At 40.4% G+C, this 27,001-nt stretch overlaps 1 protein-coding gene across 4 annotated transcripts in view; it reads right to left on the bottom strand.

Moving 5' to 3' along the window:
• The window catches only part of LOC122561380 (pantothenate kinase 1), a 79,314-nt gene that overhangs the window by 11,083 nt on the left and 41,230 nt on the right, over positions 1–27,001 (bottom strand). For all 4 annotated transcript variants that reach the window (XM_087999030.1, XM_087999028.1, XM_087999031.1 and 1 more), the window contains exons 4-5: positions 13,283–13,459; positions 7,347–7,470 (exon numbers count right to left, since the gene is read on the bottom strand). In XM_087999030.1, the coding sequence (XP_087855156.1) occupies positions 7,347–7,470; positions 13,283–13,459 (301 nt within the window). The remainder of the gene's footprint in view (positions 1–7,346; positions 7,471–13,282; positions 13,460–27,001) is intronic.

Raw genomic sequence — 27,001 nt, 5'->3', positions numbered from 1 at the left:
GGTAACCCATTCATATTGTTTACCATTAGAGATGCCCCAACGAATCTCTAATAGGGCAGTTTATTCCCTTTGAATTAATATTCGGTCATGAAATGAGAGGTCTTTAAAATTAATTAAAGAAAAATTGACAGGACCAAAGTCAGAGATCTCACACTTAGATTATGTATCGCAGGTGAGGGAGAAATTAAATCGAGGAGGTGAGTTAGCTAAACAGCACCTAAAGAAGGCACAGTAATAGAATGAAACTGGTAGCAGATAAAAGCTCTGAGACGCTGATGATTTCCCAGAGGGGATAACGTGTTAGTACTGTTACCAGTGATAGGAGACCCCTTCAAAGCCAGGTTTAGGTCCCTATCAAATGGAGTAGAGTTGATTCAGGTGAACTATTTAGTAAAGATGCCAAATTAAAAAAAGGTATCGAGTATGTCATGTGAACCTGTTGAAACCATATTATGTTATGGAGAAACAGATGTTCGTTACTGCCCCGCAGAGTGAGGAATCAATTTCCAGATGATATGGATTTTGAGATCCCTCAAAATAGATTAAAAAATGAAAAAGTCCTTGAGTAGGAGGATTGGTTAGTAAGCTATGTATCTCAGGAACATAGAACAGAGTTGGAAGACTTGTTACTACAGTACAAGGACATAAGTAAGGATTAATGCTATTGCACATGAAGCAGACATAGGGGATACTGCTCCGACAAAACACACCTATCAGCTTAATCCTTTCAAAGCCAGACCGGTCCAGATGGTGGTGAAGGCCATGCTCAATGAGGACATCATTGAATCAAGCCAGAGCGACTGGAATTTGCCAATGACCTTAGTTCACAAACTGGACAGGACTCAAAGATTCTGCGTGCCTTATCGGAAGATCAACACAGTTACAAAATTGGACTCATATCCAATTCCTAGATTGGAGGACTGTATCGAGAAAGTCTGACAAGCCAGTTACATCACTAAGTTAGACTTAATGTGTGGTTACTGGCAGGCACCTTTATCAGAGATGGTGAAACAAATTCCTGCGTTTGTAACCACAAATGGGCTATATCAGTTTAAAGTGATGCCCTTTGGAATGAAGAACACACGTGCCACATTCCAAAGACTCATGAACAGAGTTGTGGCTGGGTTAACAAACTGGCCAGTTTATTTGGACAATGTAGTGATTTTAAGTAAGTCCTGGAAAGATCACATGGTACAGCTCTTTGAATAATTCTGAGAAGCAAAACTAGTGATAAACCTAAATAAAACTGAATTCGCGAAAGCAGAGGAGATGTTCTTGGGACATAATATCGGTCATGGAAGGCTGACCCAATGGAATGCAAAGACGAAGGCCATAGAGGAATTTCCATGACCAACCTCAAAGAAAGAGGTGCTTCAATTCTTAGGATTCAGCGGATTCAATCAGAAGTTTGTTTTAAACTTCAGCAGTGTAGTGGCACTGTTAACTGATTTGCTGAAGAAGAACACAAAGTTGCTGCAGACAGAACCATGTCAGGAAGCATTCGACCATTTGAAATTGATATTAACCACCAAACCAGTTTTAGCTACACCAAACCTTTCAAAACCTTTGAAAGTCACCATAGATGCTAGTGACATTGGAGTTGGAGCTGTTCTCTTACCGGAAGAGGAGGATGGGATTGAACTGCCAGATGGTTACTTTTCCAAGAAGATCAATATCCACCAGAGGAAACACTCCACAATCGAAAAGAATCTATTGAGTTTGGTACCGACCTTACAACATTTTAATGTGTATTTCATGAACAAGGTGTCAGAGATAGTTGTGTACACTGACCACAATCCATTTACATTCTTAAAACGTTTTAAAGGTAAGAATGAGAGATATTTTGTTGGAATGTTATGTTAAGGACTTTTAATTTAAAAAATCACACATGTTGCAGGACAGAAGAATGTAATCTCAGATGCATTATTGTGGATTTAACTGATAGTGTTTAGATGAGATTTGTCTTTATTTAATGTTACACAGGTATTTGGGAAGAAGTTACAGTGAACTTATGTTAAAGTTTTCTGTATGCTAGGGTAATGTATTTAAAAAATAGATGATGGTTCATTTTTCTTAAGGGGGAGGAGATGTTATGAAGATGTGGGTGAACTATACCTTTTAAGAGAGTTAAAAGCTAGCAGTGACAGCATTAAGTGTTCTCAAGAAGACACCAGTACAGGTGTTCCAGCTACTGGAGTAGCTGGTTGCCTGGAAACGACAAAGAACAGATTCGAATTAGGCCAATCAGTTCAAACTTTATCCCGAAAAATACCAAATTCCAATCAAGTTTGAATTGAGTATATTGACAATCTTAAAAGCCAATGATAACAATCCAATGCTCTGGGGTATGAGACCCAGGAAAAACTGAACAGTTGAGAGGCGAACTGTCAAGCCCCAGCATGTAAACAGACTGCCTGAAAAATAGCTCTCTTAAAAGTACCTTTACTGATCAGTAACCTCTAACACAGAATCCCTAAGATAGATAGAAGAGACAAGACACAAGAAGATAGAAAAACCGAAAGCTGCCTGGTTTTGAGAGAAGAAGTTTTGTTTTGTAAATCTTAATTGGGAGTTTATCGGATTAGTATTATAGAAGGGAAGAACAGATAAGTTAGAGTAAGGAATTATAAATAGTTGTTAGTTAATTATTCTCTGTTATACATTTAAGAAATAAAGTTATTAATTTTTACTTTAAATAGTTCTTGACCGCTCGAATTTTTATAGATTACTGCACAGGTTAAATCTTTTCTGTGTTGCTGGTTTTAAATTAAGCGGGAGGGTTGACCCCATGTAACACCTTCCACCCAGTTAAGTTTAGATAAAATTGGGCCACACTGTCAGCTACATTGGAGAAACAGTGTTATCACTGTGGAAACACATATAGGAGTGGCGAAAAAAAGACTTGCAAGGTAATAAACACTGGAGAACTTCAGAGACGTGCCTTGTGCCACATCAGGCAGTGGGAAGATGCTTTTGCTTTGCTCTGTGCAAAGTATAATTTCTGTCAAGCATAGTCCTGCAAAAGAATCCCAGAGCACTATGACAAGAATAAGCTGTTATAGGAAGGGTATTATTTAATTAGAGACGATTCAGAAAAGATTTACCAGAATGATGTCAGGAATGGAGGGTTTGAGATAAAAAAAAAATAGGCTGGCACTTTTTCATGATAGTGTAGGAGGTTGTAGGGTGAACTTACGAAGGTTTATGAAATCATGAGAGGCATCGATAAGGTGACGAGCAAAGGTTTTTTTTCCTAAATGTAGGGTAGTTCAAAACTAGGGCATATTTTTAAGGTGAGAGAAGAAAAATTTAAAAAGGGCACAAGGGGCAATTTTTTTTTTTTTTTTACACACAGAGTGTGGTTAGCGTGTGGAATGAAGTGTCAGAGGAATTATTGGATGCAGGTACAGTTACAAATGTTTAAAATAAGTTTTGATAAATACGTGAATTGGAAAGGTTTTGGTGGGGGGGGTGGGGAGGAGATTGGGTCAAACACAGGCAAGTGGAACCAGCTTTGTTTGGGAACATGGTCAGCATGGACTAGTTAGACCGAAGGGTCCGTTTCCATGGTGTGCGCCTGTATGACTATAAGCTGCTTTGGATGGATCTGTGTGAGACACATAATACCTTTGTCAAAGTACTTGCATGGTGAATAGACAAGTATTACTGGATGCTGTCAGATGGACTTGAAAAATTTTATTAAGCTCCAGAAATAAAAGATTTTGCTAAATCAAAGCAAGGAAACTTTACTGTAATGTTGTGATGTAGGCTAAAACCACAAGACATAGGAGCAGAAATCAGGGCATTTAGCCCATCAAATCTGCTTCACTATTCAATCATGGCTGATAAAGTTTCTCGACCCCTTTCTCTCCATAACCCTGGATCCCCTTGACAATCAAGAACTTATCTATCTCAGTCTTAAATATACTCAATGACTGGCCTCAACAGCCTTCTGCAGCAATCAATTCCATAGATTCACCACTCTCTGGCTGAAGAAGTTTTTCCTTATTTCCATTCTAAAAAGATCTTCTCTTTACTCTAAGGCTGTGGCCTCGGCTCTTCATCTCTCCTACCAAGGGAAACATCTTTCCAACATCCGCTCTGTCAGGCCATTCAGTATTCTGTAAGTTTCAATTAGACCCCTCATCCTTCTAAATTCCAAGTACAGACCCAGAGTTCTCAAATGTTCCTCATATGTTAAGCTTTCCATTCATGGGACCATTCTCATGAACCTCCTCTGAATACACCCCAGGACCAGTGCATCCTTCCTGAGATATGGGGCCCAAAACTGTGCACAGTACTCCAAATGTGGTCTGACCAAAGCCACGTGGAGCCTCAGAAGAATGTTATATTCAAGTCCTCTCAAAATAAATCCCATCATTGTATTTGCCTTCTTAACTACTGACTCAACCTTCAAGTTCATGTTGAGAGAATCCTGGACTAGAACTCCCAAGTCTTTTTACACTTCAGACTTCCAAACTTCCTCCCTGTTTAGAAAACAGTCCACGCCTCTATTCTTCCTACCAAAATGCATGACCTCACACTTTCCTACGCTGTACTCCATCAGCCATTTCTTTGCCCACTTTCCTAATGAGTCCAAATCCTCTGCAGCGTCTTCACCTCCTCAATGCTACCTGTCCCTGTACCTATCTTTGTATCATCTGCAAACTTAGCCAGAATGCCCTCAGTTCCCTCATCTTGACCATTAATGTATAAAGTGAAAAGTCCAGGTAGATAACATCCATTGGCTCTCCTTGGTCTAATCTATTCATTACTTCCTCAAAAGAATTCTAGTAGGTTTGTTAGGCATGACCACCCCTTGATGAAACCATGCTGACTTTGCCCTATTTTACCATACACTTACAAGTATTTAGAAATCTCATCCTTCACAATGGACTCCAGGATCTTACCCATGACTGAGGTGAGGCTAATCAGTCTATATTTTTCAGTCGTTGCTTTACTCCCTTTTTAAACAGGGGTGTCATGTTAGCAATTTTCCAGTCCTCTAGGACCCTCCCTTATTCTAGTGATTCTGAAAGGTCACCACTAATGCCTCCACTATCTTTTCAGGTACCTCCCTTAGAACTCTGGAGTGTAGTCCATCTGGTCCAGGTGATTTATCCACCATAAGACCATTTAGTTAAATGGCTGGGAGATGGGAAACAAAGATAAAGAGATAAAATAATTTACTGATTAGCTGCATCTAACAAGTTGCCGCCGCTTGGCCTCAATTTTTTTCACCACACACAAACTGGTTGAAGGAATAGAACATTACAATGCCATCAGCAAACACTGGCACAGTAAATTGTGCACATTTGATCAAAAATGGTAAGATGGGCAGGGACAATAAATGAGTGTTAAAAATTGTGGGGAATGGGTTAAGTGTGCAGTCATTCACTGTGAATCTAAAAATGACAAAGAAAAGTAATTGTCTTATGGTGCCAGATTTGCAGTTGTGGACGAACAGAAGACGTTGCTTTTCTCTTTACCTTCATACATAGGATGCAAGCACTGTTGGTACAATCTTAAAACTAGAGTTAGGCCACAGTGTTAACGGCTTATTCTCACCCTAGAAGTGTTGCAGATTCCAAGACAACAGATTTTTCTAAACAGATTCAAAGATGTTCATCAAGTAAAAGTAGAAGAAGATATAGAGGAAAGGCATTTAAATGGAGCTGGGGTAGAGGTCAGCCATGATCTAATTGAATGGGCTCGAGAGGTTGAATGGCCTGTTCCTGACAGAGGAACAAGGTGGATGGATGGGTTGGAGGGGCTGGGGTGGGGTGGCGGTGATTAAAGCATAAACCAAACCACGAATGATAACTCAAGGTCCAATGTGTCAAAGACCCACAGAATCCAGGTGGATTTATTTGGCAGATTAGACTAAAAAAAAAATGCTTCTTTGGTTCTGCAGAAGTGCCATTTGCAGGAATCCCTGTTCTCTTGCAGAAATTAAACCTTTAGTGTTGGAGCAGCATGCAATGAGTATTATAGCCCAGCTGACCTGGCCCAACTCACACCTTCTCTTCCAGCTAAGGCTTACTGTTGGTGTTAGTTTCCTCAAAAGGAGAACTGCAGGAAGCAACAGCAAGCTGTAGTGTACATTAAAAAAAGGTTAAACTGACTCTGCACGAAGAACATTGCATGATAGAAATGTCTACTGTTTGTTTTCAGCTGACATGGATCAGACTAAACCATTTGGATTCCATAGAAGAATGCTAAGTAAGGAAGTGGTGTCCAGTTATTGCTTCTGAAATTGTAAGGAGTTCAATAATTATAGCTAATTATGAGCCAACATGTCGACTCTTCAGCTGTCATCATTCTTTAAAGGTGTGATGTCTATAGCTGACCAATCTATCCCACAAGTTACATTCCATTTTTACTGGAGTACAAATGTACGTACCCTGTAACATGATATTGTCACCTGCTGGCATACCAGCAACCTACATAAACGTATGACTATAGTTTCAGAATTGGTTTTCAATCAAGCTCGCTGGCATTGTCCCATTACATGTACAAGTGATTCACTATCAGTAATTCATTTGCATTCTGTGTTGAGAAAATGCTTAACGATTGGGTAACTCCATGAGACCAATTAACATCCTACTATGCAGAAAGTATAATAATGTATATTATTTGCTCTTACTGTCTATCAACCATAAAACTAAGTTGATTTAGCCCTGATTTCCACATCTCCAATTTAAATTGATGATCTAGCATGGGCTGCTTAGATGTGAAATAAAATTATTTGATACTTTGTATCTATCTCTCTCTAGCTCCTATCAAAACTGTTGGCAGACATTACATGGTTTAAGTCATATATGTTTGTTCTCAGTGGGATGTCCCTTATAAGTTGAAGCAAGGATTGAGACTGAAATCAGGAAAACCATTTCCCAAACTGGAAGCACTGACATGGAATCATGAATTTATAGGCTCATTCAGATTTCCTGACAGGTCAGAAGGTGTATTTAAACAAACATGAGAACCTGTGTGTCAAGTGACTAAAATGAATGTTTCAGTAAGTTTCTGAATTTCAGCAAGATGCAAAAAGTCACATCACAGTCTATTTTAATGAGTCGATTTTGCTGTGCTGAAAACAGTTTGAAATTTACAACTATTTGAATTCAACAATGTGAAACGCAGTAAGCACTGGACTTTAGCACTACCAAAATATTAAATTAGCAGACAATTTGAACAAATGAACAATTACAAACAGACTTTTCTAGATTGCCGTCATTCAGACTCCATCCTTCTTTTCATTGCTCTGATACACTTATAACTCAATTTACTGCAATTGACAAATATTGTAACTAAGCAAGAGGCATTGTCCATTAACGAATGCTTACCTCATTCAATGCACACATTCGAGCTATGGATCCAATGTTGTTTGTAATAGTAACCAGTGTCGCTCTGGCCAAGTCTTCCTTACTAATGGAATCTCGCTTCTCCTTACTCATCATGTGACCAAAGCTGCATAAATTAAAAAAAACTATGGCTACAGACATCAGAATAAATTTTCAGATTACTTATGATAGCTCAGCATCTAAAATATTTCTCAAACTTTGATTAACAAATACTTACAAAGGTTATTTCTAAGTTTTCAAGAACCATTTTGCCTGCCTGTGTTTCATGTTTTCCAATGTGTTCACCCACAGACAAAGCAAACTACTCACAAGTGCCAGAACATAATTAAACAATAGTTCACAGATCATGCAAAAGCACTGAGTTCAATTTAGATGGTTACTTAGCCAACTTCCAAGCAATTACATTCGATCTGGTCAAATCATGATTTACATAAACTGGAGTTTGATTGGTCATCAAACTAGCTTTAATTTTAAAAAAAATTATCTTAAACTTGGCCCTTCATTTCAACCACGTGTGTCACTCCTTCTCCATTCTTGCCTTTGTAATATTGCAGACACCCAGCAGATTAGAAGTGAAAAGTTAAACGCCAATGAAAAAGCACCAATTTCTCCATCACTTAAGAAACCCCACTGCACCTATCCCACTGCTTCAAAATTATTCTGATAATGGAGGTGCTTAAAACTACAAACAGCATCATCAATGCAATTAGTCTGCAATCTTCAGACCTTTTTTTATTCTATGCCTTTCTAGACAAAAGACTGAATATCTTTAAATGGATTTATTTACTTTGTTATCTCAAATGACCTGTGTAATTCCATGCCACAGACTAAGCCTTTATTCTCTTTCTTACTATTTAAGTGATATTTCCTTGCCTTATCTTTTATTTCCACATATTTTTATATGTATCACATATTTAACCTTCCTCCTAGACAAAAGTGCTTTTCCTGGTGTGTTGCATAATACTTACTGCATTTCTTCACACAAACCCCACTCCTCTTTCAAAAGGGACTATCAATAGATCTCAAAATAGTAATCAATTTCAATGTTTAGATCATTCACATTTTCAGTCAGTAATAGTAATGCCAACAGTGAATTCTGTGGAACACAGCTCACCATGTTGTTCCAATCCAACTTCCTCTTAGCTGAGCCCTTTGCTTTCTACTTGCTAACTACTTTTCCATTCTCCAATTACAGCTTCATTATCTTTCCTCCAAGTCTCTCACGTGTTACTGTGTCAATGCTTAAAATTCCATAATCGTATCTACGGCACTTCCTTCATCTATGGACTCAATTATTTCTTCAAAGAATTCTATCAGGTTGGTTAAGGAATGACCAACTCCAACTAACTACTGCTGCACAACAGCTTAATCATATTAATAGTCTAACTGCTTATGTTTCATTTTCTGGAAAGGATCATTATATGTGCCACAGCTATCATTTCAACATAATTTTGTAATATTGCAGTCAAATCCCCCATTAGAATTTTATTAGCTTATCTCAGCATCCTCAGAAAGAAGCCATAAGATCCCAGTCATTTCAGTTGAAGTAACATCCTTAGTATCATCAGTCTTTGAATAAGTTCCATGAATCTGCAATGCACAACTTTTGCAATCCATTTCCTTTGAAAGTCTTTATTTAATATCTTACACATTCCTTCATTCTATATGACTAACTTGCTACATTTATTAGTTGCATTAGCCATGGCACTTATTATTAATGTTCATGTGGAAAGTATTTAATTCAGCTCAGCTCTTCCATATAAAAAACTTCTCAAGCTGTTCCAGGGTGCAGTAGCATAGTAGTCACATTTCTAGACTAATAATTCAGATTTTGCTCATTGATTGTGTCAGTGAACTAATAATCCCACGTGTTGCAGCAAGGCAAGTAGAATTTATATGGAATACTTTCCTTTAGAGCTAAATTTTCGATTATAGAAGGAAGAAGTTCATAATGGAAGCATAGATAACTTTGAATTAGGCCACAACTAGGTTGCTATACACAATTCTAGTTACCGCATTAATGGAAGAATGTGATTATACTGTAGGAGGGCTGGTGTATCAGTGGTGATTTGTGAGGGTTTTGCTAGTAATTGAGAATCTCAACAGTGCAGTTTGGACAAATGAACTAAGCCAATAAAATTCTAATGGAAGATTTGACTGCAATATTACAATATTGCTTTCCTTGCAACACAGGAAGTTGAGGGAAGATTTGAAGGAGACATATAAAATTGAGCAGGTTGAGATAACGTGGATGGGAGGACAAAATAAAATTTCTGGATGTCAACAACCAGGGGACATGGATTTATAGCAATCAATAGAAAGATTAGAAAGAAGCCAAAGAAAAACCTTTGGAGGGGGACGAGGTCTGAATGGGTAGCAGACACAGAAACTCTCATGTTTTAGAAAATACTCGAAGTGCTCTAATTAAAAGGGCAACAGAGAGAGACAGACAGAAGGTGGAATTAGGCTAAAATCTTTTTCAGTTGACATAAACACAGCACAGGATGAATTTCCTCCTTTGGTGCTGTACATCTTTCTACCCTCATCTCAGAACTTTTCCTTTTCCGTTCTATTCCAAATAGTTTAAACTAGTCTAGTAGCAGGTTGGGAGTATTAGGAAGCATTAGGAAGACAAAAGAGAAGACTAAGAACAGTACAGGAGTTAATGAAAGCAAATTAAACAGTAAAAGCAGCGTTGGTAATCCTAGTACTAGACAGAATAGGCAAGAGCATGGCGGGAAGCAAGGGAAGTCTGGGTGAACTGCATTTATTTTCATGCAAGAGACCTGACTGGTAAGGCAAGTGAACTCGGGGCATAAATGGGTACATGGGGCAGGAACATCACAGCTATTACAGAAACATGGCTGAGGGAGGGATAGGACTGGCAGCTCAAGGTTCGGAGTACAGATTAGATTAGATTCCCTACACTGTGGAAACAGGCCCTTTGGCCCAACCAGTCCACACTGACCCTCTGAAGAGCAATCCACCCAGACCCATTTCCCTCTGACTAATGCACCTAGCACTATGGACAATTTAGCATGGCCAATTCACCTGACCTGCACATGTTATAGAAAGGATAGAAGGGGAGGCAAGAGAGGAGGGGGAGTTGCATTTCTGATTAGAGCGCACACCATGGCAGTACAGAGAGAAGATATTCTTGAGGGCTAATCCATTGAGTCTACATGTGTAGAACTGGGAAATTAAAAAAAAGTGAGAGATTGCTTTGATAACAATGCACTGTAGGCCCCCCAATAGTCAGAAGATTGAGGAGCAAACATGTAAGAAGAACGCAGATAGCTACAAGAGTAAAAGGTTGCAATAGTAGGGGATTTTAACTTTCCTAATATCAACTGGGACCGCCATAGTTTTAATGGCTTGGATGGAAAGAAATTTGTTAAGTGTGTTCAGGAAGAATTTCTTATGAAGTATATAGATAGTCCTATTGGGGAAGGAGGAAACCTGACCACTTCTTGGGAAATAAGGCTCGGCAAGTGACAGAATTGTTAGTGTGGGAGCACTTTGGGACCAGAGGCCATAATTCCATTAGTTTTGAAATATCTATGGAAATGGACAGGTCTTGTCCACAATTTAAAGTTCTAAATTAGGGCAAGGTCAATTTTGATGGTTTTAGGAACTTTCAAAAGTTGATTGGGAGAGGCTGTTTGCAGGCAAAGGGATGTCTGGTAAGTAAGCGGCTTTCAAAAGTGAGTTAATTATGCATTCAGGGCAAGGCTGTCACGAGTTTGGAACTCTGGATGACTACTGTTATTGAGGCCCTGGTAAAAAGAAAAAAAAAGGAGGCATATGACATAGATAAGTAGCTGGGACCAAGTGAATTGCTTGGTCTCATGAATTTGAGATTTTTGAAGGGGTTACCAAGAAAGTAGATGAGGACAATGCAATAGATGTTGTCTGCATGGACTTTAGCAAGGCTTTTGACAAGGTACCACATGTAGGTTGTTGAGTAAGGTTAAGGCTCACTGGATCCAGTCAAAGCTAGCCAATTCGATACAAAATGGACTTGATATTAGAAGACAAAAGGGTGATGGTACGAGGGTTGTTTTTCAGACTGGAGGCCTGTGACCAGTGCAATGTCACAGGGATGGTGCTAGGTTAACTTCATTTGTCATTTATATAAATGATTTGGATGAGAATTTAGAAGGTACAGTTATTAAGTTTGTGGATGACACTAAGATTGGACAGAGAACAGTGAGGTGGTTATCTGGGAATACAGCAAGATCTTGGTCAACTGGGCCATTGGGCTGAAAAATGGCAGTTGGAGTTTAATTTAGATAAATGCAAGGTGTTGCATTTTGGTGAGTCAAACCAGGGAAATGTGCAATAACACCTCTAAACAGGTTAATTAGAAAATACCCAAAATATTACTGGTTCTCACCCTTTTCTAACTGTACCAATTTTATATTAGCTGTCTAACAATATAATTTGGCATCAGGAATACAGGTGTATTGCAGAATATAATGCCAATTGTCTTGCTTCCTCATTTTAAGTGTGTGAAAGTGACCACCACAGAAATATCCAGTGCTTGTTGAGAGCTATTAACAATTTCAGAAGCTTCAACAATAGTGCAGAGGATAGAATTTCATTCTAGCTACAACCAAAACCTGATTTTCATGGCTTTACTTTAGGAATATAATAATATTATTGATAGACTACTGCACTGGTATACCCAGACAGAATTGATAAAGCAGAGAATGCCAGTTCAAATCTTCCTATGGCAGTTTACTGAATCAGTGAGTGCTGCTAGGAAGCTGTTGGATTGTTGATAGAAGCTTCTCTCTGGGATACTCAATAGATGCCAGAAACATCTGTTTATCCAGAATGATTAAAACAAACTTTGAGATAGCTCACACAAGGAAAACAGCATTGTTTAAGCTTCGATATGTTTTTTGCCTCTGCAATTTTGTACATGCCAGGATTCTGGGAGTACTTGAAAGCAGCAACAATTACATTTGCACCAGCCTGCCTCCTTGTTACTAGTAACAGGTTTTGGATATGCCCTAAGAGCAAACAAAAAGCATGTGTGACTTCCCATTAATAATGTGCAAATTCTCCAGCAACTTGAAGCAAGGTAGTGATATACTGTCAATTGCAAATCGGTACAAATTAACAGATGATTTGTACGCAGACATCTGCTTTGCGAATACACCAGTTCACCCTCATCCTCCCTATGAGGTTCTTCACATTGCTGTATTGAACATTAACTCAATTAAACTTTCCACAGAAATACTGAGTTAGGACTTGGCATCATTCATATGGAATCAATGACTAGATTTAATGTACCTGGAGTGTAATAATCTTGACAGGCTAATAACTTTACAAATGAAACTCAACCATGGGATCACTTGTGTCGGTAAATTGTTTATAAATTTCAAGATTTTCTTTTCTATTTTTCTCCTATGCTCTCAATTGTAGCTACTTCATCCAATTTCTCAGTTGCTGCTTCTCATCAGCTCGTACTTACAAAGCAATGTATTTGAGCTAAATGACAAAGGATAACTGAGCAGTCTAAATGTGTCTGACTCCAGCAAATTTTAAGCCAGCATTCAGTGCGTAATTTAAGGTTCAACAATACCATGGACAGAAATCTTTCAAGACCCAGTGAAACTACCTGCATTTTTAGATGAAGAACAGTCAGGCAGGACTTACTGGCTGTAATGTTTGCTCCATGCTGCAAGATCTCCCAATAGTTTGTGAGGAGGAGAAGAATGATCTCTAATTGTTTGCATAAGCAAATCTAATAAAATGTTCATTGAATATTTTAATAAATACAACTGAATATATTCTCAGGATTGGAGTATAATTGAGAGCATATTATCCCAGCCCTTGTATAGAGAATAGGATTCCATCAGTACTATCTTATTCCATTACTACAAACAGGTTGTTCACTTCAGACTTACCTAGAAGCTACCGCACACCCAAGTAAGCCAAACCGTTCATAGTCTCCTCCGTAAATATCCTTAACGAGTTTATCTACATTAGTGCTGTCTCCTTTTGCTGCCATTTCTAAAGCTTCTTCAAAGGTTTCACATCCAGTAAGCAGGCAACACAGGCCAAGGAAAGTTCCTCCACCAAGACTGAAGAGAAGGGGGAAAGAAAAAGGTTAAATATGAAGCAACTGTACATTAAAAAAAAACTCAGCACAGGTTACCTTTACAAACAAAAACATATATATAGCACCTTTAACATGATAAAATAGCTATACAGTTGCTGTAACAGGTCTACAGCATAGAAGATGATTCCTTGGCCCATCAAGTCTGCATCAGTCTAAAACAACCACCTAACTATAATCTCATTTTCCAACACCTGACCCTTAACCTTATATGCCTTGGCATTGGAAGTGGACATCTAATTACTTGTTTAAAGTGGAGGGTTTCTGCCTCCATCACGCTGAAGAAGGGTTACACCCAAAATGTTGACTTCTTCATCTCCTTGTGCTGCCTGGCTTGCTGTGTTCTTCCAGTCTCCTGCTCATCTACCATCCTTACAGGCAGCGAGTTCCAGATAACCATGACCATCCAAGTGAAAAATATTTCTCTCCTCTAAATCTCCTGCGACTTACCTTAAAATGATGCCCCATGGTCATTGGTCCTTCCACCAAATGGAATCAACACCAGTTAATTCAATCCCTCCTCATAACTAAAAACTTGCTAGCATAGGCAACATCCTGGTAAATCTCCTCTGCACCAGTGCAATCACATCCCTCCTATAATGCAGATTCCAGATTTGTACACAATAGTTAGGCCACAACCTGAGTAAACATTTCCAGGACAACCTCCTTCCTCTTGAACTAGGCTTTGGCTAATCCGACAAAAATCTCGTCTGCCTTCTTAGCCATTTTACTTTCTTGTGCTGCTACTTTATGGAACCAATAACATGCACACCAAGGTCCCTCAGGATTCTGGACTGCACAGAAGAACAATTTACCATGGATTACTTAGCTTGTTTGACCTGCCCAAGTGAATCAGCTCACATTCAGCCAGATTGAATTCTACTTACCACTGGTCAGCCCAGTCTATATCCTCATGTAGTCTAAGGCAATCCTCCTCACTACCTACTACCATACCAATATTCATATCATCCACTGATTAACCCTCCTACATTCAAGTCTAAATCACTGATATACACCACAACAGCAAAGGCCCCAACACTGACCCCCATGAAAACCCACCGAACACAAGATTCCAGTCACAAAAAAACTCAACTGTCACCCTCTGCTTCCTGTCACGTAGCCAATCCTTGATCCAATTTGCCAAAATTTCTCGGATTCCATGGCTCTTCCTTTTGCAATTACTCTCCCAAACGGGACCATGCTAAAAGGATTGCTGAAATCCAAGTCGAATGCATTACCCATATATTCAAATCAAGGTGGTGAAACGTGACCTCCCCTTAACAAAACCATACTCAGGCTCTTGATTAATCCCTGCTTCTCCAAGTGCAGATTACATCTGTACCTCAGAATTGCTTCCAAATGATTCCCCACCACTGAGGTTAAATTGACTGGCTTGTAGTTTCCTGGTTTTCCCCTTCCTTCCTTATTGATTAATAACACCACACTGGCTGTCCTCCAGTCCTTCTCCTGTGGCCAGAAAAGAATTGAAAATTATTGTCAGAGCCATTGCTACTTCCTCCCATTGCTTCACTGAGGGGCATGGATAGGATAAATAGGCAAAGTCTTTTCCCTGGGGTCAGAGAGTCCAGAACTAGAGGGCATAGGTTAAGGGTGAGTGGGGAAAGATATAAAAGAGACCTAAGGGGCAAGTTTTTCATGCAGAGGGTGGTATGTGTCTGGAATGAGCTGCCAGAGGAAGTTGTGGAGGCTGGTACAATTGCAATATTTAAGAGGCATTTGGATGGGTATATGAATAGGAAGGGTTTGGAGGGATATGGGCCAGGTGCTGGCAGGTGGGACTAGATTGGGTTGGGATATCTGGTCGGCATGGACTGAAGGGTCTGTTTCCATGCTGTACATCTCGGTGACTCTACAGTCTAGGATGCATTGTCCTTGGCCTTGGAGATTTTACCCACTCTTAACTCTTTGAGACCACTCAGAACCTTATCGCTGTGTTAATTTCTAAGTATATCACAGTCCTTCTTCCTAATTTCCAAGCCACATTACCTCTCTCACTAGTGACAACTGACAGAAACAAAAATCATTCAGTACCCAGCTTATGTCCTCTGGCTTCACACACAATGTACCACTGATTCTTATATACTCTTTCCTTAGTTATACTTTTACCTTTAATGTTCTTGGAAAATAACATAGGATTTTCCTTTATTTTACCTGCCACTATTTTCTCATGTCCCCTTTTTATAAAAAAAAACTTTCCCCATGCACATTCTCTATTCTTCTACAACTTCTGCTGTTTTGAGCCCTTGGAATCTACCACAAGACTCCCTTTTCCTTTTTATCCAATCCTGTACATCCCTCGAAAGCCAGAATTCGCTGGATCTTCTGGGCCCACCCATGATCAGAAGACGGTGACCCTGTACTTTCCCTATTTCCTTCTTGAATGTGTCCTACTGCTCTGAAACAGATTTACCTAAAAATATTTATTCCCAATCTACTCTGGCCAAATATTAAAAGTCAGCCTTCCCCCCCAGCTTAGAAGTTTGATTTCAGGTCATTATATTCCTGATTGTTATGATCACTGTATGCAATATGATCCCCCACTGATACTTCAACCACTTGCCCAGCTTTATTACCTTAATTTAAGTCCATGGCCAGCCCCTCTCTTGTAAAACCTTTTACTCACGGGTTTAAAAAAATTCTCCTAGACATTTTAAGAAATACGTTTCCTCCAACCCTTTCACCATTATGATCAGCCCAGTTAATGCTGGAAAGTTGAAATCTCCCATCTGTACAGCCTTTACACTGCTCTGAAGCTTGCCGATATATATCTGCACTTCTATTTCTTTCAGAATGTTAGAAGGTCTACAGTACACATTCAGTAACATGCTTACACCGTTTGATTTTCAAGGTCTAACAATATGGGTTCTTTGGGGAGCCTTTCAATGTCACCCCTCCTTATTGCTGTAATAGATTCTCTGAGCAATAATGAGGTATTAGGGAAACTCAGGTGGTCTGGCAGCATCTGTAGAGAGAGAAACTGAGTTAACATTTCAAAACCAGATGGTCTGATAAAGGTTCACTGGACTCAAAACGTTAATGGTGTCTCTCTCTACAGACACTGCTCGACCTTTCGAGTTCCTCTAGCACTGCTTTTACTTCAGATTTCCAGCAGTCTGCAGTTTTTTTTTTAAATTGGGTCTCTCTGGGCAAAACGGTCTGAAACACACACCATTGGGCCAAACAGTGTGCACTGACTGTCTGAACAAGGTGTCAGTGTCTTTACCACTCAATGACTTTAGTCTTAAGACTATAATATCCTTCAATAGTCCTTGGTTTAAAGCAGTATCCTTTTCCTACTTTGTTCCACAATCCAAAATTAAAGAAAAACAAAACAAGGTGGTCTTTACAGTAGACAAGGTCAATGTGACATAACTTCCCTTTGTTATCGTGGCTGACCGAACTAAATATTTGACTATGCATGCCTAAAATCGATATATCGTGAATGAGGCTTTGCATGTTTTGGACAATGGTAGTGAACCGATTTGTTATTTTATCGTAGTTAATTTTCAAGAACGCAAGGAAGAGACTGTTAATTTGAAAACTACTTAATGCAAAAGGAATGAATGGTGCACACAATGGTCTGAAAAAGATGATCTGTATTTTAATGGAATAAGAGTTCAGTTATGAAAGAGGTCTCCCATTGCTGCATGCAGTTGACATAGATGTGCACATGGCCTTTTCAAACCCTTTTGATTGGCAAACAGCTTTGGTAATGCCCATCTTGTCCACTGAAGATGGACAAGGGAGATCCAGTAGATGTAGTGTACCTGGACTTTCAGAAAGCTTTTGATAAAGTCCCACACAGGAGGTTAGTGAGTAAAATTAGGGTGCATGGTATTGAGGGCAAAGTACTAGATTGGATTGAAAATTGGTTGGCTGATAGGAAACAAAGGGTAGTGATAAACGGCTCCATTTCGGAATGGCAGGCAGTGACCAGTGGGGTACCGCAGGGATCTATGCTGGGACCGCAGCTTTTTACAATATATGTTAATGATATAGAAGATGGTATCAGCAATAAAATTAGCAAATTTGCTGATGATACAAAGCTGGGTCGCAGGGTGAAATGTGATGAGGATGTTAGGAGATTATAGGATGACCTGGACAGGTTAGGTGAGTGGGCAGATGCAGTTTAATGTGGATAAATGTATGGTTATCCACTTTGGTGGCAAGAACAGGAAGGCAGATTACTACCTCAATGGAATCAATTTAGGTAAAGGGGCAGTACAGAGAGATCTGGGTGTTCTTGTACACCAGTCAATGAAGTCAAGCATGCAGGTACAGCAGGTAGTGAAGAAGGCTAATAGCATGCTGGCCTTCATAACAAGAGGGATTGAGTATAGAAGCAAAGAGGTGCTTCTGCAGCTGTACAGGGCCCTGGTGAGACCACACCTGGAGTACTGTATGCAGTTCTGGTCTCCAAATTTGAGGAAAGACATTCTGGCTATTGAGGGAGTGCAGTGTAGGTTCACGAGGTCAATTCCTGGAATGGCAGGATTACCTTACACTGAAAGACTGAAGCGACTGGGCTTGTATACCCTTGAGTTTAGAAGACGGAGAGGGGATCTGATTGAGACATATAAGATTATGAAAAGATTCGACACTCTGGCAGCAGGAAACATGTTTCCGCTGATGGGTGAGTGCTGAACCAGAGGACACAGCTTAAAAATACAGGGTAGACCATTTAGGACAGAGATGAGGAGAAACTTTTTCACCCAGAGAGTGGTGGCTGTGTGGAATGCTCTGCCCCAGAGGGCAGTGGAGGCCCAGTCTCTGGATTCATTTAAGAAAGAGTTGGATAGAGCTCTCAATGATAGTGGAATCAAGGGTTATGGAGATAAGGCAGGAAGAGGATACTGATTAGGAATGATCAGCCATGATCATATTGAATGGCGGTGCAGGCTCGAAGGGCTGAATGGCCTACTCCTGCACCTATTGTCTGTTGACCAGGCACTCCCTCGTAAATATTTATTCTTAGGACAGCAATGTTTCAAGAAAGTCTTCCACCAATTCCTTAAAGGCTAGTCAAGTATCAGGAGACCTTCCTTGCCTTGATGAGACTCATGAACCAATTTAAATAATTAACATGCAGCATCCAACAGGAGGAATGTCTATTCACAATTCAAAATACGTAATTGCACCATGACTGAGGTCAATGGTTCAAGTCAAGTCAAAACTGAGCACCAGACTTCACAAGGCATAATTCTCTGGTCTCAGTGGTTCAGGCAGTAAATTAACTGGTGGGTATTCTACTGACCACACACGTGGATGTAAACAACTGCGACTTCATTAATTTGTCTTTGCTAGTTAACCTCAACTCCTTGAGGTGATATATTTTAGCAAAACATTGTTTTTGAAGAGCATTGGTACATCAGGAATTGGTTCATAGTATACTGAAGGCAGTATATTCTGGGTTTGTCATACCAAAGCAAGAGGTAATGATAAATCAATATGGAACATTAATAAGACACTCCTGGTTAGAATGTAACATACAGTATTGAGCTCCACACATTAGGATGGAATAAGGAGGCTTGAGTCAGAGGGTGGTACAAGGCAGATTTATTAAAATGCTGCTTAGTACAAGGAAATACAAGACAGTAAAGACAAATTAGGGTTTTGTTTTGTTGGAGTAAAGGATATAATCATAGCAAATTGTGAAAATGAGTAAAGAATGGCACAGGCTAAATCGAAGCCCTGCTTTCAATAGTTGAGAATTTGGAATGAAGTACCACAAGTGCATTTTTTTTTGTAAGTTAGAGAGAGAAGGAACAAATGACTGTAAATACCAAGCAGACTGCTTTGCCCTGAATGGTGTCAAAGCTTTTTTGAGTGTTGCTGGAGCTCACTCATCCAAGTGGGGAGTATTCCATCACACTCCTGGACTTGTAGAAGATAGACAGATTCTGGTGAGTCAGATGCAAAGTTACTGCAAGATTCCTAGTCAGTGATCTGCTCTTGTAGCCAATAGTAACCTCTGGTCAATGGTAACGCCCAGAATATTGACAGTGCAGTATTCTTTGATGATGAATATCAAAGGGTAATTGGCAACATTCACTCTTGTTGGAGGTAGCCAGGGCCTGGTATTTCTGTGGTTCAAATGTTTCTTGCCACTCATCAGCCCAAACCTGGATGTTGTCCAGGTTTTGCTACATTTCACATCAACTGTTCCAATATCTGAGGAGTACAACTGGTGTTGAACATTGTTCAGTTGTCAGCAAACATCTCACTTCATGATGGAGGGAAGATCATTAATGAAGCAGCTGAAGACAACTGTGCCTAGGAACCTACCCTAAGCAATCAGGGCTTTTGTGGTGCAGCAATAGTGTCCCTATCTCTGGGCCTGGGTTGAAATCCCACCTGCTCCAGAGCTGTGTGATAACATATTAGAACAAGTTGATCTGAAAATACCTCAATCATCGCACAAGAAGAAACTAGAAATTCACAGGGCTCTTGTGGCACAGTGATAATATCCCTACTTCTGAGCAAAGAGGTCTGGGTTCAAGTTCAATCTGCTCCAGAGGTGTGTAATATCTCTGAAAAGGTTAATTAGAAAAACAATCTAAGGAACTCCTGCAGAGACGTCCTAGAGTGAAGAAGTCTAATCTCCAACCACCAAAACTATTTTTGTGCCAGTTATGACTCTAAACCAGCAGAATGTGCTTTCCCCAGTGACCCAGTGACTCCAATTTCGCTAAAGCTTCTAGGTACTATACTAAACCAGATGTCACGGGGAAAGAAGTTGCAAAAGGTTCCCAATGCAAATTTAAAGGAAACATTTTTTTCCTTTCACATAATGAACATGACAGATGCTGGCTTTACAGGTTTTGGATGAGACACCTGAAATTGAAGTTAAGCCACAATGTTCACAAATTGAGCTTCAGTATACAAATTCAATGACTGCAGCTTAAGCAGGATTGTGGCTTGTCACATGCTTAAATGTTCACTTGAAACAAAGATACTCTGAAATTCTGTGTAGAAGAAATTAATAGTAAAAGCTGAATAATGAAACCTTTATCTCTCTTTTCTAAAGAACTGCCCTGAGGAAATCTGCCTTCAGCTAATATATTACAATATCAGGTAGAAGAGAAAGAGGAAACTTTAGTTTCTCCTTTGGAAGTCTTTCAGAACTGACCACACATTACAACTTGTGCAGCATATAAGTTGTAGGGCACTACTGTGATATGAACTATCGAACAGCTACTTGGTGAACTCGCTTCATTCAAAGCTGGGAAAAATTAAGGTTCAATTTGAGTGCACAAGGGCAGATCAGTCCAGTCAGGAATCTCAAGGCATTTCCAACATTCACCAGCTGATTTTTAAGACTAAGTGCTTTCTTCAAAATTATAAATTGACCATCTCAAATTTTATTCTAACCATATTCTATATTGTTAGATGCAAAATAATTTACTGGAGCCACTAGAAACATAACTACAGTGCCATTACAAGTTGAAATAACAGCATTTGAAGAAATACTTGCTCTCTAGGTGATTTTTATTGACCAAATGTTTCATAAATTTACATGCTTAACATTTTTAATATTTGTTGTTCAGAACAGCAAGATTGATTCTTTTTCTGTTAGACTTCTTGAACTACAGATATCAATATGTGAAATAATTAATGCAAAATAATGACATTCTCTCCCCACTTTCTTTAAATCATCAAGTTACTTACTGAAATTTAAAGTTGCCTTTTGTTTGGAAAACAAAAATACCTGGTAATCTGAATTAAGTAATTTAAATAAATAATGTAATGTAGAATTTTAATTAACAAATAAGATGACAATTCATTTGAGTTTGAACAAAATGCTGAACCTTGTGTTGATCTCATTTGGGAATTGAATGCAAGTGTCCTCTTGCTAATTTGCCATGCCTCATTTATATTGAATTGAATGATAGTAACTTGCATTTTCATGAATAACAGTAAAACAGCGAAAAGCTTCATCTGTTGCCACAATTTGCCACCATTTTGAATAGTTTAAGAATAAAGAGAGTAAAAAGATATAACAAAGAGAATATATGTTCACTCCACCACCTCCATCATGAGTCGGCTCACCAGCGACACCTATCCTGCACTCCTCCTCCTCCATCACCTCGCTGCTGCCTGTGCAGACCCATCAATTTAGGAGGTGTCACTCTTGAAGCATCATCACTTTGCTGACACGGAGTCTCACGATAAACACCCATTCTCCCTGGAACCAGAAGCCCCTGGCTCTGCTGCTACAACTGCACCGAGCTGCTCCTTTTTTTGAGGTATTTTAGCTGTTGGAGGTAATTTCCTCGAATTCCAGGAGCAGCAATTACTGTTTTATATGCTGTTGCATTGTTTTGGAACTTTGGAAAAAAAAGTCAAAACAACAGCAGTTTAAAAGGGAGAAGAGCAGACAAAGGAAGCATATGGTGAGGACAGAGAGAGAGAGGAACCTGCACAGTTACCACCTTTGCTGGTAATTCACAATTAATCTTGGAGGAATTGTTGGGCGAAGTTCACAGAACAGAATCAGATAAGTTAATTGTTGTTTTAAGTCTGTCCAAGAGAAAGGCTGCAGTAGTGGGTACAGTGGATTCTTTCTTGAATATGTGTTTTTGGAGGTAAGTCTCTTGATTAAATTTAAAATATAAACCAGCTATTAATTTAACCTGGGGCAGTATTTGTAGAGGAATAAGACTGTTATTTTCTGGGTCTGTAGATTGTGAAGGAGCAAAAATGGCCTTTGCAGTGAGATGTACTTCTTGTCAGATGTGGGAGTTTAAAGAAGGGTTACAGTGGAATATATCTGCCATAAATGCTGTTGGATGCAAATCTTACCAGATCGAGTGGATCGATTGAAGAGACAGATAGAAGCGATGAGGAATTTGCAACAGCAACAGTATGTGATGGATGGCAGTTATAGGAAGGGGGGAAAGTCTCAGATAGTCACACAGATGGGTTAACTCCAGGAAGGGTGGGAGAGGTAGGCAGCTAGTGCAGGAATCTTTTGTGGATATACCCATTTCAAACAGGTATGCTGTTTTGGGAAATGTAGGGGGTGATGGATTCTCAAGGGAACATACCAAGTTTCTGGTATTGAGACTGGCTCTAACGCAATGAGGGGCACATTGGCTTCCAAGTGTTAGGGGATTCTGTAGTCCGAGGTACAGACACGTTTCTGTGGCCAGCAGAGAAAAAGCAGAATGGTGTGTTGTTTCCCTGGTGCCAGGATCAAGGATGTCTCAGAGAGGGTGCAGAATATTCTCACAGGGGAGAGGGGCCAGCAGGGGGTCATTGTCCACATTGGAACCAACGACATCGGAAGGGAAAAGGTTGAGATTCTGAAGGGAGATTACAGAGAGTTAGGCAAAAATTTAAAAAGCAGGTCCTCAAGGATAGTAATATCTGGATTACTCCAGTGCTACGAGCTAGTGAGGGCAGGAATAGGAGGATAGAGCAGATGAATGCATGGCTGAGGAGTTGGTGTATGGGAGAAGGATTCACATTTTTGGACCATTGGAGGGTAGAAGTGACCTGTACAAGAAGGACGGATTGCACCTAAATTGGAAGGGGACTAATATACTGGCAGGGAAATTTGCTAGAACTGCTTGGAAGGATTTAAGCAAGCAAGGTGGGGGGGGGGGGGGGACCCAGGGAGACAGTGAGGAAAGAGATCGATCTGAGACGAGTACAGCTGAGAACAGAAGTGAGTCAAACAGTCAGGACAGGCAGGGACAGGGTAGGACTAATAAATTAAACTGCACTTACTTAGATTAGATTAGATTAGATTAGATTACTTAGTGTGGAAACAGGCCCTTCGGCCCAACAAGTCCACACCGACCCGTCGAAGCACATCCACCCAGACCCATTCCCTACATTTACCCCTGTACCTAAGACTATGGGCAATTTAGCATGACCAATTCACCTAACCTGCACATTTTTGGACTGTGGGAGGAAACCGGAGCACCCGGAGAAAACCCACGCAGACACGGGGAAAATGTCTGTGTGGAGTTTGCACAGTCGCCTGAGGCGGGAATTGAACCCAGGTCTCTGGCGCTGTGAGGCAGCAGTGCTAACCACTGTGCCACCGTGCCACCCACAATGCATTTATTTCAATGCAAGGGGCCGAACAGGGAACGCAGATGAGGTCAGGGCATAGTTAGGAACATGGGACTGGGATATCTTAGCAATTACGGAAACATGGCTCAGGGATGGGCAGGACTGGCAGCTTAATGTTCCAGGATACAAATGCTACAGGAAGGATAGAAAGGGAGGCGAGAAAGGAGGGGGAGTGGCTCTTTTGATAAGGGTTAGTATTACAGTCATGCTCAGGGAGGATATTCCCAGAAATACATCCAGGGAAATTATTTGGGTGGAACTGAGAAAGAAGAAAGGGATGATCACCTTATTGGGATTGTAGTATAGACCCCCCCAATAGTCAGAGGGAAATTGAGAAACAAACTTGTAAGGAGTTCTCAGCTGTCCGTAAGAATAATAGGGTAGTTATGGTAGGGGATTTTAACTTTTTGAACATAGACTGGGACTGCCACAGTGTTAAGGGTTTAGATGGAGAGGAATTTCTTAAGTGTACAAGACAATTTTCTGAGTCAGTATGTGGATGTACCTACTAGAGAAGGTGCAAAACTTGACCTACTCTTGGGAAATAAGGCAGGGCAGCTGACTGAAGTGTCAGTGGGGGAGCACTTTGGGGCCAGTGACCATAATTCTATTCGGTTTAAAATAGTGATGGAAAAGGATAGACCAGATCTAAAAGGTGAAGTTCTAAATTGGAGAAAGGCCAATTTTGACGGTATTAGGCAAGAACTTTCGAAAGCTGATTCGAGGCAGATGTTCGCAGGTAAAGGGACGGCTGGAAAATGGGAAGCCTTCAGAAGGGAGATAACAAGAATCCAGAGAAAGTATATTCGTGTTAGGGTGAAAGGGAAGGCTGGTAGGTATAGGGAATGCTGGATGACTAAAGAAATTGTGGGTTTGGTTAAGAAGAAGAAGGAAGCATATGTCAGGTATAGACAGGATAGATCGAGTGAATCCTTAGAAGAGTATAAAGAAAGTAGGAGTATACTTAAGAGGGAAATCAGGAGGGCAAAACGGGGACGAGATAAATTTGGCAAATGGAATTAAGGAGAATCCAAAGGGTTTTTACAAATATATTAAGGACAAAAGGGTAACTAGGGAGGGAATAGGGCCCCTCAAAGATCAGCAAGGCTGCCTTTGTGTGGAGCGACAGAAAATGGGGGAAGATACTAAATGAATATTTTGCATCAGTATTTACTGTGGAAAAGGATATGGAAGATATAGGCTGTAGGGAAATAGATGGTGACATCTTGCAAAATGTCCAGATTACAGAAGAGGAAGTGTTGGATGTCTTGAAATGCATAAAGGTGGATAAATCCCCAGGACCTGATCAGGTGTACCCGAGAACTCTTTGGGAAGCTAGAGAAGTGACTGCTGGGCCTCTTGCTGAGATATTTGTATCATCGATAGTCTCAGGTGAGGTGCCGGAAGACTAGAGGTTGGCAAATGTGGTGCCACTGTTTAAGAAGGGCAGTAAAGACAAGCCAGGGAAATATAGACCAGTGGGCCTGACCTCGATGGTGGGAAAGTTGTTGGAGGGAATCCTGAGGGACAGGATGTACATGTATTTGGAAAGGCAAGGACTGATTAGGGATAGTCAACATGGCTTTGTGCATGGGAAATCATGTCTCACAAACTTGATTGAGTTTTTTGAAGAAGTAACAAAGAAGATTGATGAGGGCAGAGCAGTAGATGTCATCTATATGGACTTCAGTAAGGCGTTCGACAAGGTTCCCCATGGGAGACTGATTAGCAAGGTTAGATCTCATGGAATACAGGGAGAACTAGCCATTTCGATACAGAACTGGCTCAAAGGTAGAAGACAGAGGGTGGTGGTGGAGGGTTGTTTTTCAGACTGGAGGCCTGTGACCAGTGGAGTGTCACAAGGATCGGTACTGGGCCCTCTACTTTTTGTCATTTACATAATTGACTTGGATGCAAGCAAAAGAGGTACACTTAGTAAGTTTGCAGATGATACCAAAATTGGAGGCATAGTGGACAGCGAAGAGGGTTACCTCAGATTACAACAGGATCTGGACCAGATGGGCCAATGTGCTGAGAAGTGGCAGATGGAGTTTAATTCAGATAAATGCGAGGTGCTGCATTTTGGGAAAACAAATCTTAGCAGGACTTATACACTTAATGGTAAGGTCCTAGGGAGTGTTGCTGAACAAAGAGACCTTGGAGTGCAGGTTCATAGTTCTTTGAAAGTGGAGTCGCAGGTAGATAGGATAGCGAAGGCGGAGTTTGGTATGCTTTCCTTTATCGGTCAGAGTAGTGAGTACAGGAGTTGGGAGGTTATGTTGCGGCTGTACAGGACTTTGGTTAGGCAACTGTTGGAATATTGCGTGCAATTCTGGTCTCCTTCCTATCGGAAGGATGTTGTGAAACTTGAAAGGGTTCAGAAAAGATTTACAAGGATGTTGCCAGGGTTGGAGGATCTGAGCTACAGGAGAGGCTGAACAGGCTGGGGCTGCTTTCCCTGGAGCGTCGGAGGCTGAGGGGTGACCTTATAGAGGTTTACAAAATTATGAGGGGCATGGATAGGATAAATTGACAAAATCTTTTTCCTGGGGTCGGGGAGTCCAGAACTAGAGGGCATAGGTTTAGGGTGAGAGGGGAAAGATATAAAAGAGACCTAAGGGGTAACTTTTTCACGCAGAGGGTGGTACGTGTATGGAATGAGCTGCCAGAGGAAGTGGTGGAGGTACAATTGCAACATTTAAAAGGCATCTGGATGGGTATATGAATAGGAAGGGTTTGGAGGGATATGGACTGGGTGCTGGCAGGTGGGACTAGATTGGGTTGGGATATCTGGTCGGCACGGACGGGTTGGACGAAGGGTCTGTTTCCATCTCTAGGACTCTAAAGTGCTATTCTGCGGACTTGAATCACAATAGTAAGAGCTGAACTTGAACTTCCTGATATTCTGCAGAAAATAACGATCCAAAATTTCTCAAGTGTTCGTTGCTGTTCAATGGCGATTTGCAAGTTAACAGTAAGAGTACTGTGACGGACTTGGGTGCTTTGGTCTAGAATCAGGTACCGATCAAGATTGTTGCATAATCAACTTTGCATGCAGACATTGGGAATGATCAAATCAGGCTTGGCTGTGACATATCTCTTTCTCCCTCTTTCACTGCCCATAGACAAAAAATAGAGAGGTGGAGAAAAGTAGCCAAATTAAAGGAATTGAATCAAAAGGAGGAGAGTTAGCCCTGTTTCTGCCCTTCATGCATCTCCTGATCATTTCCTCTTTTCCCATTCTCTCCAGTGCCAGCCTCTTGCCAATGTAAGAAGTCAACATAAAACTGGACAGATTAGGCAGAAACAATATCAGTTTAAGTGAAACACAAAATACATCATGCTTAAAGTCATAAATCTGTTATTTGATATTCACAAATAGTATTACGGAAAGTTTATGCTT

Source organism: Chiloscyllium plagiosum, unplaced genomic scaffold (assembly GCF_037043375.1).
Source record: "Chiloscyllium plagiosum isolate Xiang-an unplaced genomic scaffold, Cpla_swu_hap1 HiC_scaffold_22, whole genome shotgun sequence".
Classification (NCBI taxonomy): Eukaryota; Metazoa; Chordata; class Chondrichthyes; order Orectolobiformes; family Hemiscylliidae; genus Chiloscyllium; species Chiloscyllium plagiosum.
The sequence above is the reverse complement of the archived record's forward strand: the minus strand, read 5'-3'. Positions and strand labels throughout refer to the sequence as shown.